This window comes from Rhynchophorus ferrugineus, unplaced genomic scaffold, assembly GCF_030347505.1.
Source record: "Rhynchophorus ferrugineus isolate W39M unplaced genomic scaffold, kcgeb_rfMv2 rfM1, whole genome shotgun sequence".
NCBI lineage: Eukaryota > Metazoa > Arthropoda > Insecta > Coleoptera > Curculionidae > Rhynchophorus > Rhynchophorus ferrugineus.
Genome location: NW_027472580.1, coordinates 32,243,982 through 32,261,356, shown reverse-complemented (window position 1 = coordinate 32,261,356; position 17,375 = coordinate 32,243,982). Strand labels below are relative to the sequence as shown.

The 17,375-nt window shown below is 31.4% G+C and overlaps 1 protein-coding gene across 6 annotated transcripts in view; it reads left to right on the top strand.

The window, feature by feature from the left end:
* pot (zona pellucida domain protein papillote) overlaps positions 1-7,049 on the top strand; it is a 164,850-nt gene extending 157,801 nt beyond the window's left edge. For 3 of the 6 annotated variants that reach the window (XM_076403992.1, XM_076403998.1, XM_076404005.1), the window contains 9 exons: positions 1,189-1,339; positions 1,389-1,632; positions 1,688-1,999; positions 2,059-2,361; positions 2,433-2,781; positions 2,840-3,000; positions 3,055-3,279; positions 3,357-3,560; positions 6,072-7,049. In XM_076403992.1, the coding sequence (XP_076260107.1) occupies positions 1,189-1,339; positions 1,389-1,632; positions 1,688-1,999; positions 2,059-2,361; positions 2,433-2,781; positions 2,840-3,000; positions 3,055-3,279; positions 3,357-3,560; positions 6,072-6,153 (2,031 nt within the window). In that variant the 3' untranslated portion in view covers positions 6,154-7,049. Of the gene's footprint in view, positions 1-1,188; positions 1,340-1,388; positions 1,633-1,687; positions 2,000-2,058; positions 2,362-2,432; positions 2,782-2,839; positions 3,280-3,356; positions 3,561-6,071 lie in introns of all 6 variants that reach the window. The other 3 variants (XM_076403969.1, XM_076403984.1, XM_076403975.1) reach the window with 1 other exon arrangement.
* Positions 7,050-17,375: the final 10,326 nt, after the last annotated feature.

Below are 17,375 nucleotides of genomic sequence, written 5' to 3'. Positions count from 1 at the left end.
GCAATATCAAAACTATTTGAGAAACTAATATTTAATAGTGTTAAAAAATTTGTGATAATATCACATTTCCAGTTTGGTTTTCGAAATTGTTACTCAACAATCGATCAAATGCACAGAGTGGTTATTGAAAAGACGTTTGAAGGAACAAAATACTGCCCTTATTCTTGTATGTCTAATTACTAATTATTATATTAATAAGATTAAATTAGAAACATCATGCTAGAAAAAAGCAAAACACATTAAAACCAAAATAAAGCAACTATATTGGTTAGTCGGATGATACTCTCAACTTGATCTAATATCAAAGATATCGATTTATTAGAACAATCATAAAACCAATAAGCCAATTTGGACCTATGGGGTGCAAATATGGACTAAAGTGCACTAGAACTTCAAATCAACTGCTCATGCAACGCTATCGAAACAAAATTGTTATTAACGATTTATTACCAATGTCTATCTCTACGTAATCAACGAAGAACTGCACGATGACTTGGAAATCAAATGGATTTGCGAAGTTATCCAAGATTTCACCTTAAAACACGAAAGAAAATTACTAAATCATATTAATGATACGAAATTATATAAAATGTATACCTTTAGTGTAAACTATAGCTTAAGTTATTAAAATTTTATAATTGAGGAATACATATTGATTGATGTATTTATCTCGCACTAATCTTACTTGTGAATTAATCCAAGTTCAAATGAAATGTAGTTAGAATATATGCCGACAGAATAGATAAAGTTTTATATTTTCCATTGTAAAACTATCATTAATAAATTCACTCTCATTGTGGTGATGCTTAGTTTATATATCTGTAGTATTTTATATATTATCTTTGGCTTATACTAAAATACTTATTACTTTTGGAGAATTTATAATATTTGTATTATAATAATATCAACATGTATTTTACAGTACAATTTGTTTAATGAAAATATTTGTCGAGATCCTCTTTAAGAGTTACACTTAACTTTGAATCAATGAATCTAGAAATTAAGTCACTAAAAACTGCAAATTTCTTTAATTTCTCCTTATTGATATTTGATTTCTCCTTATTAGCAAAATTTGGATTTATAAGATTTAAAATTTCGTACGTACAAATGTGATGATTAAGATTATTTGTCAATAATAATTATATTTATAATAATTGATGAATAATTTAAATAATTGTGATTTTACAGGTTTCCTCTGCAGGTAGTTTTGAAAATAGAGCTTTTATCCAAGACAATGGAAGTTTCTACAGTGAAGGATATGGCCACACTCAGGAACAACATATTCAAAATGCACTTGCCACCTCTTCTACTGTTCCTCGATTACCAATAGCAGTTAAAGGTAAGTCTATTAGCTGGTTTTCTTTGAAATACTAATGTTATTTCGATAGGAGATCAACCAAACTTTGATGTTCAAGTACGAGTAAAGAAAGCACCACCTTCTCCGCCAAGCTTATCCTTCTCTGATTCCGAAAGCGTACGAACGGAGAGAAACTTATCGACCATACCAGAACAACGAGAAGATATGAGTATTCGGTCGGAATCCCCACCAATCAATGAAAAAACTCACTTTACTTATGTTCCTGAATTGCATCCTCCTCCTAAACATATACAACCAGCTCCAACATTTAACAGGTATCTATTTATTTTATTCCTTTTATAGTCTTGATATAAATGTGTCTTATTTCAGAATATTAAGAAAACAACAGGAAATAGCTGACGCAAGGTCAATTGCTTCATTGAACACTGAAATGACTGATACACATTCTGTAACTGAAACCATCGATGATTCACACCACATCTTTATTGCTCCTGTACCACCACCACCACCTCCAATTATCCCTAGACAGGAATACCTTATGCCCATGGAAGAGCCTACTAGATTAGAACCCCCAATAGCTGCCGTTCATAAGCCAGAAATAACATCACATGTTGTTGATGATATATTCTTAAGAACAATCACTGAAAAGAAGACCATTGAGGACATTGAGCGCCATAAGAGGTTTGTTTGCGACTTATGATAACTTTTTGTGAAAAATTTAAAAATAATATTATTTTTAGACTCATTACGGAGTACCATACTAGACCCAAACCACCTCCAATGCCTGAAGATACTAAATGGAATGTAACGATCAAAAACTATCCAGTTCAAGCTGAGCCCCCAGAATGGGAGAACTTCTCAGACATATCATCCGCATCAGGCATGACTCTCACGCCAAAACTGGAAAGGGCCACCCTCAGCTTACCACCACAACCACAGATAGATGATAACAAGTTACCACTCAATGCACCAGAATTAGTCAGTAGTATTGGTCATTATCCTCCTAGACAAATTCATACTTCTAACATGACCACTACGGCTAGGTATGTAAACATATTTTGCAGTGAATTTTAATGTATTGCATTGCGTAATATGATAACATGTCCATTTGCAGACAAACTATGCACCCTGCTGATGACCGTGAAGAAAACTATCTATCAACATTCAATATTCCACTAGAGAATCCAAGCGTACCAAACTGGAACGTCCTGATTAGAGTGCTGCAGCCCACCGAACAAGAAGAAGAAGGTCCAGTAATAGAAAGCGTTGATACCTTCAACTCCCAACTCACCATGGCTGATAAAATGAAATGGCGACAAATCATCACCACCGAATCCACACTACGCACACTTCTGACGGAAGCGGTAGTACGCGAAGACTTTGAACGAATCAGACGTGATGAACGATACGATAAAATCTTTGAACCACCCAAATGGGACGTGATTATCAGAATTTTGACACCGGTAATATATGCATTACCTCTTATGTGATTATGTATTTAATTTCTGAATTTTTTAACAGATTGATAAACAGCCTAAGTCGAGATATCGTAAGAGGAACGACTGGGACAACAGAAGCCGAAGAAGCAGCTTGCCAACTCTATATGAATATGATTCTGACGGAGAAAGTAGCATCAGAACTTTAACCAGAGAACCCATGGTACATCCTTCAATGCCTAGAAGGTATAAAACCCGACCAACTATTTACAAGTCGATTCTTAACTTTAAAATGTCTAGGTCCAGTCATAGAAGCGAAGCAGACCTTAGATCCATGTCAGAAATGACCGTCGATTTTGGACGGCCAGATCATATCGACAGCCAATCCGAAGTGTCAAGTTATTATCCAGAACGACGATACTATGAGGATTCTGAAGTAGATATGGGATCCACACACGGTAGATCCATAGCTAGATCTCTTAGCCAACCAAGTTTAGCAAGATCAGCAAGTGAATTCACAGAAAGGTATTGATGCCTCTTATAAAATGTTTTGGTTTATTATCGGGATTAAAAAATTAAAATGATATATTAAATTTATTCAGATGGATAGCGCCATCCAGATACGATACAGCCAGTGAATTTACTTCACCGGAAGGCACACCGAAATCACAGAGAAGCACAAGAATACAGCCTTACCATTTGCCGAGAAGTGCGGGAGAGAGACACTCTGCATGGCAAGTCAATGAATCTCGAAGATTGACTGCAGACAATGTAGGCACAACAGAACAAGTCACAAGGGAATTTAGGTATATATATATATATTATTAGCTGATATTATTCTTTAACTATTTCTTTTGAACACAACAATACATGTCCAGTTTTTATGATATTGTGTAATAGAAATGAAATTTCTTACATTTCAATAAAGAAAATTTGGTTGGTGAAAATCAAATTTATGTCCATTTAGAACCTGTGAACTTAATTTTTGTTGCTTTTATTTTTAAAAATAAAAATAAGAACAAGAAATAGTTTTGCATTTTATATTATTTTATGTGTAAAAAAAAGTTAAAAATTAATTCAATAAAAATACATAAAATTTGTACCTAATAATAGATTTATGATTTATTTTTTAAGATAGTTCAATGTTTAAAAATGAACCGTTTTAATTTACATGTTCAACAGAAGTTTCTCTTGTCAACATCCAAATATAATCACCCATCATGCTTTCGATGTACCGGCCTTGGTTATGTCTCTCAAACTTCATTATGTCTTGATACACAAATGCTTAAAATGATGCTTAAATTTATGCACATGAGAATATAATACGTGCGTCTTTAGATAGATTCTACATCCGATAATGCAAAGATTTGAAATCATGTCAGTAATCAGCTCGTCATAATTTTCAGCTCTATATTTTACACCACGAACTGCTTTCTTAAAACTACTCCAGGCTATTTTCCATCATTCCTAAGTAATCAATGAAATTATCACAATTCACACTTTTTTTACTTGAGGACCTACAAACATTATGGCTTTAATTTTTGCTTCTGAAAGCCTTGGAAAAAATCTTCCAATATTTGAAACCCTGGAACTCATGATTAAGAGCCGTTACAAGTTGTTTAACAAGATCCAATTTAATATACTATGGCGGCATTAATATATTTTAGGGTCGATATTCTTTTCCATTTAGTATTACATTTTCCTGTTTCATACTTACATTGAGGCCAATGATTTTGGCGGCAGTGAGCTGCACAATTCCTACTATCCCACTAGCAAAGACTACAAGAGCATTTAGTATTCCAGTGTATTCCAGTTAAATAAAACAAATTATTTTTAAGTCGTCAATGACTTCCCATTTGTATTCCATACTATTTGATTGCAGTTAATAGCATTTTAGTTCTGTCGTAATTTTCTTTAAGATGTACAGAGTCTGCAAATGGAAGAGATGATTTTTTTCCATTGTGTAGTAGAAAATATTTTAGAAATTTTTTTTAACTGTCCGGCACCATTCATTTGAATGACAAGAAATACTTACTTCTTTAAATAAACCTTTAACGTCATAATAAATCTATCTTCGTTAATAAAGAAACAAGAACATTCTTCAAGTATTTTTCTTTGTTGCTTGGTTCTCTACTCTACTTACTATGAGAAATATGAATGAACAAAATTATGACTAATGCATCATTAGGAAATAGGTCACATGATGATTTACCGTAGTTAGTTCTCAAATAAAATCAATGTTTATTGGAAATATAGCCATTTCGACAGCTTCCATTACATTCGATCGCAAAAATTCAAAATCGCGAAAGCAGAACGGAACAAATTTCTCAGCTAAAATTACTTATAAAAATTATTTTCTACTTAATACTTGGATTCAGTACACAACCCGTCTACTGAATCCACTTATCTAGTTCTCCTTTAATTATTTGGTGCAAAAATCAAAGGCATTATTTGCTATTGAAGCAGTTGTTGACATAAAAAAAAACCTATTCAATATTTCTTAGGCATTAACTTATATGTTAAGCAATGCCCTTTTTGAATTATTCGCAAGGCTATTAATTGATGGGAAACATTTTGTTGAGAAAGCTACAATGAAAAGAATATATATATATATATATATATATATATATATATATATATATATATATATATATATATATTGTCATTCTAGGTGCTTGCTGTGCAAACTTTCTAAAATTAATAGCAAGCGTCAATAAAGCGACAATTGCCACAAGTGGTACTTAAGGTCACTCATGTGAAACGTTAATTACATCAAAAGTTCATTAAAAAATTATTATTAAAAAAAAATTATTTTAAAAATTAGTGTACCCTACTATGTAACCTGATTAATACGCAAGATTTCAATTTGAATTTACAGTCAGGTGCAATTTAATTGAAGATATTTGTGACAGTAGATCACGTCATTTAACTCTTTTTGATTTATTGTTCGCCAAACTATTATACCGGTTGCTAGAAACCATCCACGTATCGAACAAATATATTTATTTCAGCCTCAACGAAATTCAGTAATATTTATGCAAAATAGTATATTAAATAAAAAAAGAGTTTATTTGTATAGCTGACCTTATTTCATATACTTCAATATGCAATAAAAAAATTAAAATGCTAATTACCATTTGATTTATATTTAATGATAACCTATATATCTGATCATATATAATTGATGAATATTATATTTGATCATAACCTTATGTAAAATATTTCTATTTTTGGCCAACTTTGTAAAAATCTATTCAGTTAAATATATTTCCTCAAGATACATATTTGAGTTATTTATGTTAATTTTTCTGTTATAGAAGCGAAGCAAGTACCAGTTTTATGGGACCTCCGCCAAAAGGATGGTTTGTCGACAATGAGAGCGAAATGAGCTACAAATAATGATGTGCCACACATTCTTCATGCAAATATCTCTTCTAGATAGGATCGAGAACAAAATGTTGGACAATACCGTTGTTTTCGGTCGTATGTTTTTTTTAATGAAAATAAAATAGTAGCCATATTATTTACTATATATTCCTAATGTGCTAATACTAGAAATAATGTTAACAATATTTTATATAGTTCATTGAATTATATACTGCCCATGAAGCAATATTAATAAATTAGTATATACAAATAATCTTAATTTAGACATCTGATAATCATGAAGATCGCCATCTAAATGATTATCGTCATGTTTTCATACTTAATATCTATTAATATTTGTACTTATAATAACAATAATACGTTAGTAACTAGCTGTGATAACATTTGTGCGATTAAACAAAAAGGAACTTGTACTTAGACATATCCCCTTCTTTTTTGTCTAATTTATACGAAGAGTACCCTATTTTTCACTTTTCCATGATTGATCGATGAAGCGCCGAATAATTGATGGAAAACTGAAGAACTGGGTTCCGTCAGTTTCAATTTCCTCCAGATTACGTAACGGAATGTACGTTTTCTGCGGTTTATTTTTATGTTGATGCTTTGCGACAAATAGACTTTTTGGTTGGCTTGGTTTTTTTATTATCGATATTACTCTATTTGCCGCTATGGTGAAATTGCTCAATTTTGCTCTTTTGTGGGTGCCTGGGAATGTTGGGGCTTTCCTTTCAATTTCATTCTAACACGTTATTTTTAAGGTATGTTTAGCGTAAGATATTTCTTAGCAATAATAATAAAATTCAGGTTTATAATGGAAATATTGTGAATACAGATTTTGTAATAAATATTTTTAAAAAATGTATGTAATTTTATTTAATTTTTAAAACAAAAAAAAACTTTTGTAAACAGTTCCGTTTTCATTATTTCTTTTGTGTCATACACTTAAACTATGTCTTTTGAGTAATTAATTCACTTATAAGAAGTTTCTTAAATTATGGTTTAATACTTAATTATAAAGAATTACTAATATATGGATTTAGTATCACTTAGTCAATATTCAGTGCATACTGTTAATATTAACCAAATCCCACAAATAGTTGTATATCTTTTGGCTTTTTATGGGTACTTTCCAGTCTAACAATTTTTCTGAAATAATTTTATTAAATTATATGTCGACTGAAAAACTACTTACTGCTTTTATACATTTCGTATATTTGATCTCTGATACGGCTAACAAGCTGATCTAAATTCGTTATCTGTTTCGCAAAAAGACGATTTATTTTTGGTGAATTTAAAATGATTTTTTGCAGCTGCAACGCCTAAAAAATATTTTCAATAAAAACCGCCGCGATATGAAATTTATTAAAACAAAGCCTTAAAACAACGTTTGTCGGTTTATAACCCCTAATTATAATATTTTGAAGAATTTTGCAGACGTTTGACAAACGGATAACTATTACAGGTTCATTCGGATACATGTTCGAACTTCTCGCTCAGCTTTAGATATCTTTTTAAATAGAATGAAATGGGAAGGAAAATATTGTCTGACTGTAAAGCGAATTTACATTACAGACATATTGATCACGTGTGTCACTACTGTTTTGTATAGACTATAGCTAAAACTCTGCTTCAATTAGTTTTTAAACTTGAATAATTTCAAGAAATATATTTCTAAAAAAATACTTCAAAAAAGCTAAAGTGAAGAGTACCACTTATATACCATACAATATACCATTTCATTTGGTTTTCTTAGTTCAATATTCCGATTTGCTTCGCGTTGTTTAATAGTTGTATTGCTTCTACGTTGCTTCCCATAAATGAACCTTTTAAGTTTTACGGCAATATACTGGATAACACCATACCTTTAACAATTTGATTTTGAGATCATCCTACAGGTGGTTAGCTAAGTAGCAATGACTATTGGTAATTAATCGTTTTGGCAGCGTTGGATTATTAGTCGATTTGAAGCCTTAGTAGAACAACATATTTCTACCTCGCAAATTTAAATATATTTTATTATTAGTGAACAAGTTAGAAGTATCCTCCGACTCACCGGTTATCTCTAACGTAAGCACAAATATAATTAAATAGATATTTGGAAACCAAGATCTTTTACGAGCTTCAGTCCTTAAACACGTCTAGTTCTCAACGACAAGTTAATACACAAATAACTTATCGGCTCAAAATATAAATATTGGCTTATTGGCTTTAATTTATAATTACTTATTTCGAATAAAATGCGATTGAAAAATCGAATAGTAAGTTTCTAAGGCTTTTTTTCGTTATTGTCGAAGATACTTGGCTACATTTGTGGTATGACCACAATTCGTCACTACAGAGCTACTGAGCTTTCTGAGCCTGACTAAACCAAGTGATTTTCAGAAGTCCCTTTTAAATCCAGCTTTAAACAAATAAGAGAGGTTTTCGGAAACTGGAATAAATGGTAACCGTACAGGGCAAATTTCAATAATAGTCTTGTTGAACTCAATCAATTTTTTGTCTCAAATTCGATTTAATTTTAATTAAGCATGTAAGGTTTTCGGCCCTATTAAGATATTTGTTTCACTGTTAATTCATATGTAAAATAAGTATTGATATTTTAGTACACAGTGTTGTGTAAATAGTTCAAAACTATGTCCCAAAATCAAATATATAGATGTAGCTGGATGTTATTTAGCATATGCCATCGATTTTTTCAACGATTGTCTGGCCCAGTGCAAGTTGTGAACAAAATAATGAACACTGATATCTCTGGAACGAAAATCAAAATCATCAAAATAAAACATATAGTAACAGGTCAATTAAAATGTCCCCGACCTGACACATAAATGGCGTTACCAGAATTAAATACATATGTTTTTTAGTTAGCCCTAACCCTCAAAAGATAGGTGTATACATTTGACAGCTGTTGGATCATTATTTTGTGAATTTTAGCATTACGAGTGAAGCAACTTTTGTTATTGTGAAAAAAATGGGTAAAAAGGAATTTTGCGTGTAGACAAAATATTGCTTTTTGAAGGGAAAATATACAGTTAAAACAAAAACTTGGCTTGATGCCCAGTTTCCGAACACTACCCCAGGAAAGTCAACCACCAAAGATTGGTAAGACAAGTTTAGACGTGGTGAAATGAGCAACGAAGACAGTCGACGCAGTGGACGCCCAAAAGAAGTTGTTACCGACGAAAACATTAAAAAAATCCACAAAATGATTTTGAATAACCGTAAATTGAAATTGAATTAAATAGTAGACACTCTAAAGATATCAACTGAACGTTTATATCATATCTTCCACGAATATTTGGGTATGAGGAAGCTCTGTGCAAAGTGCGTGCCGGGCGAGCTAACTTTTGACCAAAAACAACGACGAGTTGATGTGTCGGACCGATTTCATTCCGAAGTTCAATCGACAGTCATCCGAGTGAACTGCACACGATGAACCCGCTCCAAAGCGTGGGAAAACGCAAAAAAATTTTAAGCTATATACCAGAATAGGGATTAATTTTTTTCTCAAGAACTGAGAAAAATGACGTTTCATCCAAGTTTTGCATGAATAACCATATTACTATAAAATGGACGAATTATCACAACAATTGGTCACTACCTAAATTTTTAAAAGGAGTTCTAAAGACAAATAAGTAACACATATAATAATGAAATAACATCTCTGAGAATAATGTATAGTCAATTTAATTAATAATTTATTAGACATAGAACCATTTACAAATAATAGTAAACTAGTGAGCAGTAAATGATTAATTAGTATTAACCGATTTGTTCCTGTGATGTTAATTATAATACAAGAAACTGTACAGTACACTAAATTATTGCCAAACGCCTGAACAAAAAATACAATTGATAAAAACCACTTGAGATATTCCCCACTTTCTAGGATCCCATAAAAACTGACGACGTAAAGACAATTTTCTTTCTCGTTGAGCAAATGGACTAGGTGCTATATAAACGTATTCATGTAATGAGAAAACTAACAGTAAGATAACCATTGTATTAGTAATAAATTAGCTCATATTTTGCACTAAATTACATTAAAGGAAAACTTCTAGAATGATTTCTAATTTACGACAAATTTATTCAAATATTGAAGGGGCGTAAGCTAAAATAGAAAAGCAAATACTATAGTAGTATTAGTTGGAGTAACATTATACTGTTAGATCGTTTTCCTTTATTTTTTTAATATATGTACTTATTCTCAACAATTTTTATATGTATTATATGTACCCCCAACATACAATTGTTGCTTATATTTCCAAAAAATGATATTCCATGATTGATTCATTAATATTATAATGCATATCATATTTTTCACATCATTTAAAAATGTTAACTGTATATAATCATTAAGTAATATACAATGGGCTACAAGATATGTCGAAAACTTCAATTGAGTTTATATCATGTCAGTGTTGATTGTAGGAGGAATTAGGTCTATTCTTCCATTCTTCCAGATAAAGCAATAGTCAAACCTATACATATAATTAATAATACGAGCAAGTAGCAGTGGAACGAAACAAACGTCAAAAAAAGAAAAAAAAATAAATAAAGAAAATCATTGTCAGTAACAATTGGACTGGAGTCTTATTTCGAGTGAGACATACATCCTATTAGCATAAATAATAGTCAGGTGTCATACGCTTACATAGGAAAATCTTCAGAAATGACAGGTTGCGCAAAGCTGCAATGGGAAGTTCCTATAAAGATGAAGTAATAAGAATTTCTTATGAAATTCAGAATAATACTTTTTGGGTGTAATTCTACCCTGAAAACATACAATAAACCACTACTGTATAAACAAGATGTTGCAAATATGCACATAAAAAGGCACTCCAAATATGGAGTTGTGCCAAATATTTATGCAGTATGGACATAATTCATCGGTTTTACAACAAATTATTGAGGATATGGTTAGTGAGTATTCAGAAATAATGATCCCTATAGAGATTTGGAAATTGGCAGCCTCAATCATACAATCAAAGGACAGACCCCTAAACAATTCACATCAGTTATATACTTCACTATGTCAATATTGAAATAGTTGGACTTCTGGAAGACGTAGGCTAGGCAAGAAGAGTCAAAAGGTCTAAGCTTTTTGATAAAATCTCAAAAACAGTGCACAGCGCTAATGTACAAGTTAGTATTAGTATGAACAAGTAACATTCAACAAACATTCTAACAGATTTTAATGTAAAAATATTTTTTTAAATGTATTTAGACTGCATAATATTTGATATAATATTAATTTTACTTATTATCAATATCTCTGAAATATTGTTCTATAATTCATAAATAACTTAACTTTTCTGATGTTGTGTATACATTTCCTGTCAGTAAGATACATTCTCGTTAACATCACCCAGAGAACTCATTAATTACCCTATAAAATGTACCTTCCAACGATCAAATGGATATCAAACCTACATATTTAGTGACATCTTATAATTATAACAAGGATTTAATTAAATTAAATAAAGTTCCAACAATGTAACCCGATAAATATAACGTTAATTTTGCCGTGAAAATTTGAATAACTAAATATTTATGCAGAATGGACATAATTCATCGAATTTGCAACAAATTATTGAGGATATGATTAGTGAATATTCAGAAATAATGATCCCTATAGAGATTTGGAAATTGGCAGCCTCAATCATACAATCAAAGGACAGACACCTAAACAATTCACATCAGTTATATGCTTCACTATGTCAATGTTGAAATAGTTGTACTTCTGGAAGACGTAGGCTAGGCAAGAAGAGTCAAAAGGTCTAAGCTTTTTGATAAAGTCTCAAAAACAGTGCACAGTGCTAATGTACACGTTAGTATTAGTATAAACAAGTAACATTCAACAAACATTCTAACAGATTTTAATGTAAAAACATTTTTTTTAATGTATTTAGACTGCATAATATTTGATATAATATTAATTTTACTTATTATCAATATCTCTGAAATATTGTTCTATAATTCATAAATAACTTAACTTTTCTGATGTTGTGTATACATTTCCTGTCAGTAAGATACATTCTCGTTAACATCACCCAGAGAACTCATTAATTACCCTATAAAATGTACCTTCCAACGATCAAATGGATATCAAACCTACATATTTAGTGACATCTTATAATTATAACAAGGATTTAATTAAATTAAATAAAGTTCCAACAACGTAACCCCATAAATATAACGTTAATTTTGCCGTGAAAATTTGAATAACTAAATATTTATGCAGAATGGACATAATTGATCGAATTTACAACAAATTATTGAGGATATGATTAGTGAATATTCAGAAATAATGATCTCTATAGAGATTTGGAAATTGGCAGCCTCAATCATATAATCAAAGAACAGACACCTAAACAATTCACATCAGTTATATACTTCACTATGTCAATATTAAAATAGTCGGACTTCTGGAAGACGTAAGCTAGGCAAGAAGAGTCAAAAGGTCTAAGCTTTTTGATAAAGTCTCAAAAACAGTGCATAGTGCTAATTTACACGTTAGTATTAGTGTAAACAAGTAACATTCAACAAACATTCAGACAGATTTTAATGTAAAAACATTTTTTTAATGCATTTAGACTGCATAATATTTGATATAATATTAATTCTACTTATTATCAATATTTCTAAAATATTGTTCTATAATACTTAAATAACTTAATTTTCTGATGTTGTGTATACAGTTCCTGCCAATAAGATACATTCCCGTTAACATCACCCAGAGAACTCATTCATTACCCTATAAAATTCACCTTCCAACGATCAAATGGATATCCAGCAGATAGTCGGACCGCTGCCTAATAGGAATTTGTGCATAGGCATCAGAGTCTATGTGTGTGTGTGTGTCTCGAATCCAATCAAGTGAAAAGCGACGCGCTGATATCAAGTCGGCGTCGGGACGCTCGACCGACGCCACAGGTTCCGCGGGCATCGCGGCGCGACCACGTTAGTAAGCTGCGGGATTCCGCGTCTGACGTCACGGGAACTTTCGGGAAGTTTATGAGTGCTCTGGATTGTCGCGACGTTCGGAATTGTGCGAAGGAGGTAAGCGAATTCAGCTATTATCTCAAGGGAATTTTACTTAATTAAACTATAATTAATCACATTTAATACTACGATTTTCTATCAAAATCTCAGTTAATATTTTAAGAGAAAATATTGAAATTTAGTTTATTAGGCAGTTAATTAACATGAAGAGTTGTATTCTTCACTATGAAAGTAATGTCAAATATCTATTAACTAGTCTTATGAGTATTAAATAACCCTTATGCTTCATAATATTCTAAGGTAAATAAAATAATACTAAAATGTTTCATTTAACTCGTAATTCAATTTCGCTGCCTAATTATCTTAAATTATTGCTTACATTTGAGAACGAATAAACGCCATTAATTATTGAACTTCCCAAAGTCCTTGACAGGCTCTCAATTAAAAAGTATCATTTGATATTTTGGATAGTTATAATAAATTACAGCCTGTCGAAGCGATTTTGAGGTATCATTATTTTGAATAGCTCTTAACAGTTTATTGAACTTTTTTATAGAAAAACTTTGATAGAAATAAGATGAGCAGACTGAAAAGTTTGAAACAAAAGGATCTAAATACATTTTCAGTGTTCATTTTATATTTGTAAAAAAATCTATATGTGTTACTTAAAATTAAGCGTAAATTCAATTTATTTTATCTCAGCAATTCTAACTTACAAACAATCATTTTCCAATTGAACTGTTACTTATTGGTCTACTTAAAATAATCTGATCTTTTGTGCTTTTTTGGCAAAACTAATAGGTCAATTGAAAACTCCCAGGCCTACCATAATAAAACACATTTTTTTTGGCAAAACCAGTTTGTTTTTTATTCAACATAATTTCCTTCAAGGGTGGTAAAGTGATTATAGCGACCCTCTAACTTTTCGATGCCATTTTTGTAGTACGATTTGTCCTTTCCTTCAAAATAGACCTCAGTTTCAGCGATCAATTCTTCACTCGACGAATTTCTTTCCAGCGAACATTCTTTTGAGATCTGAGAACAGGAAATAGTCGATAGGGGCCAGATCTGGAGAATACGGTGGATGAGGAAGTAATTCGAAGCTCAATTCATGGATTTTTGCCATCGTTTTCACTGACTTATGACATGGTGCATTGTTTTGATGGAGCAGCACTTTCTTTTTCTTGAAATGTCGCCGTTTTTCGGCGATTTCGTCCTTTAAACGGTCGAATAACGCTATGTAATATCATTTTTCAAGGTAGTCAATAAGCATTATTCCATGCGCATCCCAAAATACAGACGCCCTAACCTTGCCAGTCGACTATTGCGTTTTCCCAAGCTTGAGAGCGGGTTCATCATGTGCAGTCCACTCGGATGACCGTCGGTTGGACTTCGAAGTGAAATGGTGCAGCCATGTTTTATCCATTGTCACATATCAGCTCAAAAACTCGGGTATGATGTACACGTTCAGTTTATATCTTTAGACTGTCTGCTATTTCATTCAATTTCAATTTATATGTTATTCAAAATCATTTTGTAGATTTTTTATTGTTTTCGTCGGTAACAACTTCTTTTAGGCGTCCACTGCGTTCACGGTCTTCGGTTCTCATTTCACCACGTCTAAACTTAGCATACCGATACTTGACGATTGATTTTCCTGGGGCAGTGTCCGGAAACTCGGAATCAAGTAAAATGTTTGCTTCAACTGTATTTTTTCCCTTCAAAAATCAATATTTTATCAACAACGCAAAATTCCTTTTTATCCATTTTTTTCACAATAACAAAAGTTACTTTACTCAAAATGCTATATTTCACAAACTAATGATCCGACAGCTGTCAAATTTATACACACATATTTTGAAGATTAGGGATAACTAAAAAGCATAAAGATTTAGTTCTAGTAGCGTCATCTATGTGTCAGGTACCCTCCAATTGATCTGTTATGACCGCTTCTACAATGTGTTTTACACTTTTAAAGGCATGTAACCATAAATTTACTTTTTCAAACCTCTTAACGGAAATAAAAAACGTATTTCCAAGTCTCTCACATGAAAGATTATATAATGCCATATAATACTAAGTTGTACCTAGAACTTCCAGCGTTAGGTAAATGTTAATAAGTTATAAAGGGAACAAACTGGTAGGTTAAAATTATATCTAGTCATAATTAGATACAAGACATAATATATAGAGAGATAATAATTTAATTTCTAGGATTTCAATTTCAGGTATATCAATTAAGTTACATTAAAGAAAATTCGTATTGTGTTATTGTCTTTCATATCTTATTCAATAAAAAAGAAACCATTTAACTAATAACATGTTCAATATGGTCAAATCTTTACGGAACACCATTTGATGTACATTTCATCAAAATAAATATCGATTTAAATTAAATTTTACTTGAAAATTTTCGAAACACGTTAACCTCTTAGCGTAATGAGTAAAATATTTTCGAATAAAAACACTCTAAATTACGGTTATTAAAAAAAAAGGATTTGGTGCTGTCGCCATGAACCAAAACAGCAAAACGATCCTGAATAAAAACAACAGGCTAAAGATTAGGACCGGGTCCTTAGGCTGTAAACTGAGTTCGCATCAGAAATCGCCTAAGAAAATGTTAGTCATATTTTGGAATGCAAGAGGCATTTTGTTTGTGATGTAGAAACTGGGGGAAATTTTACTGAAAAAAATAAAAATAATGTTTAAAAAATAAATCTATTTTTTATTTCTTGGAAATTCTCGTTTCATTTCTGTGAACTTATTGAATTTCTATAAATTATAATTGTATTTCACTAAATTGACAGAACCATAATTACATATTAAATGTACAAGGTTTGTGAATTCATTTGAAGATATTTTTTTAACTTGTTCTTTTTTATATTTAATGGTCGCATGTATTTTGATAAGCGATATAATGTTGGTAAAATGTGATTCATCATCATATCTATATAAACAACTGTTAAACAATTTAAACTAACCCTTGAATTTAACTATTTTGACCTTTTTTTACATAAAATTGTAGTTGTCTATTTAGCAATGCTAGTTATTGAATAACTCAATAATTATTAATTATGTAACCAGACACTAACCATGGAACAACATTGAACAACCTAAGTCCGAAGTTCATCAAATAGTTATAATGATACTCTTCCATTATATTTCTGCTGGCGGTTCTTATGTTAAAGATTGTATCTGTATAACCAATAAATATCCAAGATAATGAATTATAAAAATTATTGGATGAATACCAGCTCAAACTCAGATAGCTTAGCAACTGATGTATCAGCTATTCCCAAATGTTCACATTTGATACGAAATATCCAAAATTATAGAAAAAGTCTACTATAGAAATGAACTGAAAATATAATTTCGATCAATTTCGAGGAAAAGCTCTCTGTGGCATATTTTTGAAGATTTTATCAAAAGTTATTGTCAAATCTAAAATTGTTTGCATGAAAGTGTATCTTATAATGGAATAATGGAGTTTCTTTCGTTCGTCAACAGAATTCCCATATTTCTGGTAGCATATGTAAACCATGCGTGAATAATATTTCATATTTTGAGGGCCCTCGCAAATCCTCACAAATTTTGGTACAATATAACGTGTATTGCTACTAACGAGGCTATGTTTATGTTTTATTAATGAAAACGAATAATAATAAAAAATACATCACCTCCGGAACTTCCATAATTATTTTGACGGACTTTGGGATATGTAACCGGAGGATATATTGTTACAAAATCACTTTATCGTATTTTTAACCGACTTTAAAAAAGGGGGAGGCTCCATGTTCGACTGTATATTTTTTTTAATGTATGTTCACCGATTTTGCCGTCAATTATGGACAAGGTAGTCCCATTGGAATCAAGTCGATATGATTGCGGAATCCGGAGAAATCGAAGTAAAGCCTCAAATTTCAAAGGCACGTACAAAGTTTTTACATATTTTGGTATCTAAGATGATCAGATATATGCGTATAATGTTATTGTCGAACTAATGTGACAGAAGACCGGAAGTCGTTCAGTTCAAAAGCCGATCAGCTTCCTTTTTAAGCACTAACCATGAGAATATGAGAAGCCGTTGAAAAATTGCAACGGCAACTTTTTCCATGGTATAAGTGATTAGAGCTTCCGGCTTATATGCGGAGGTTGCGGGTTCGATTCCCGTAGGGGCAAACGACTTTTTGATGTTTTTCTAGTTTGATTAGAACATTTGTTAAATCGTC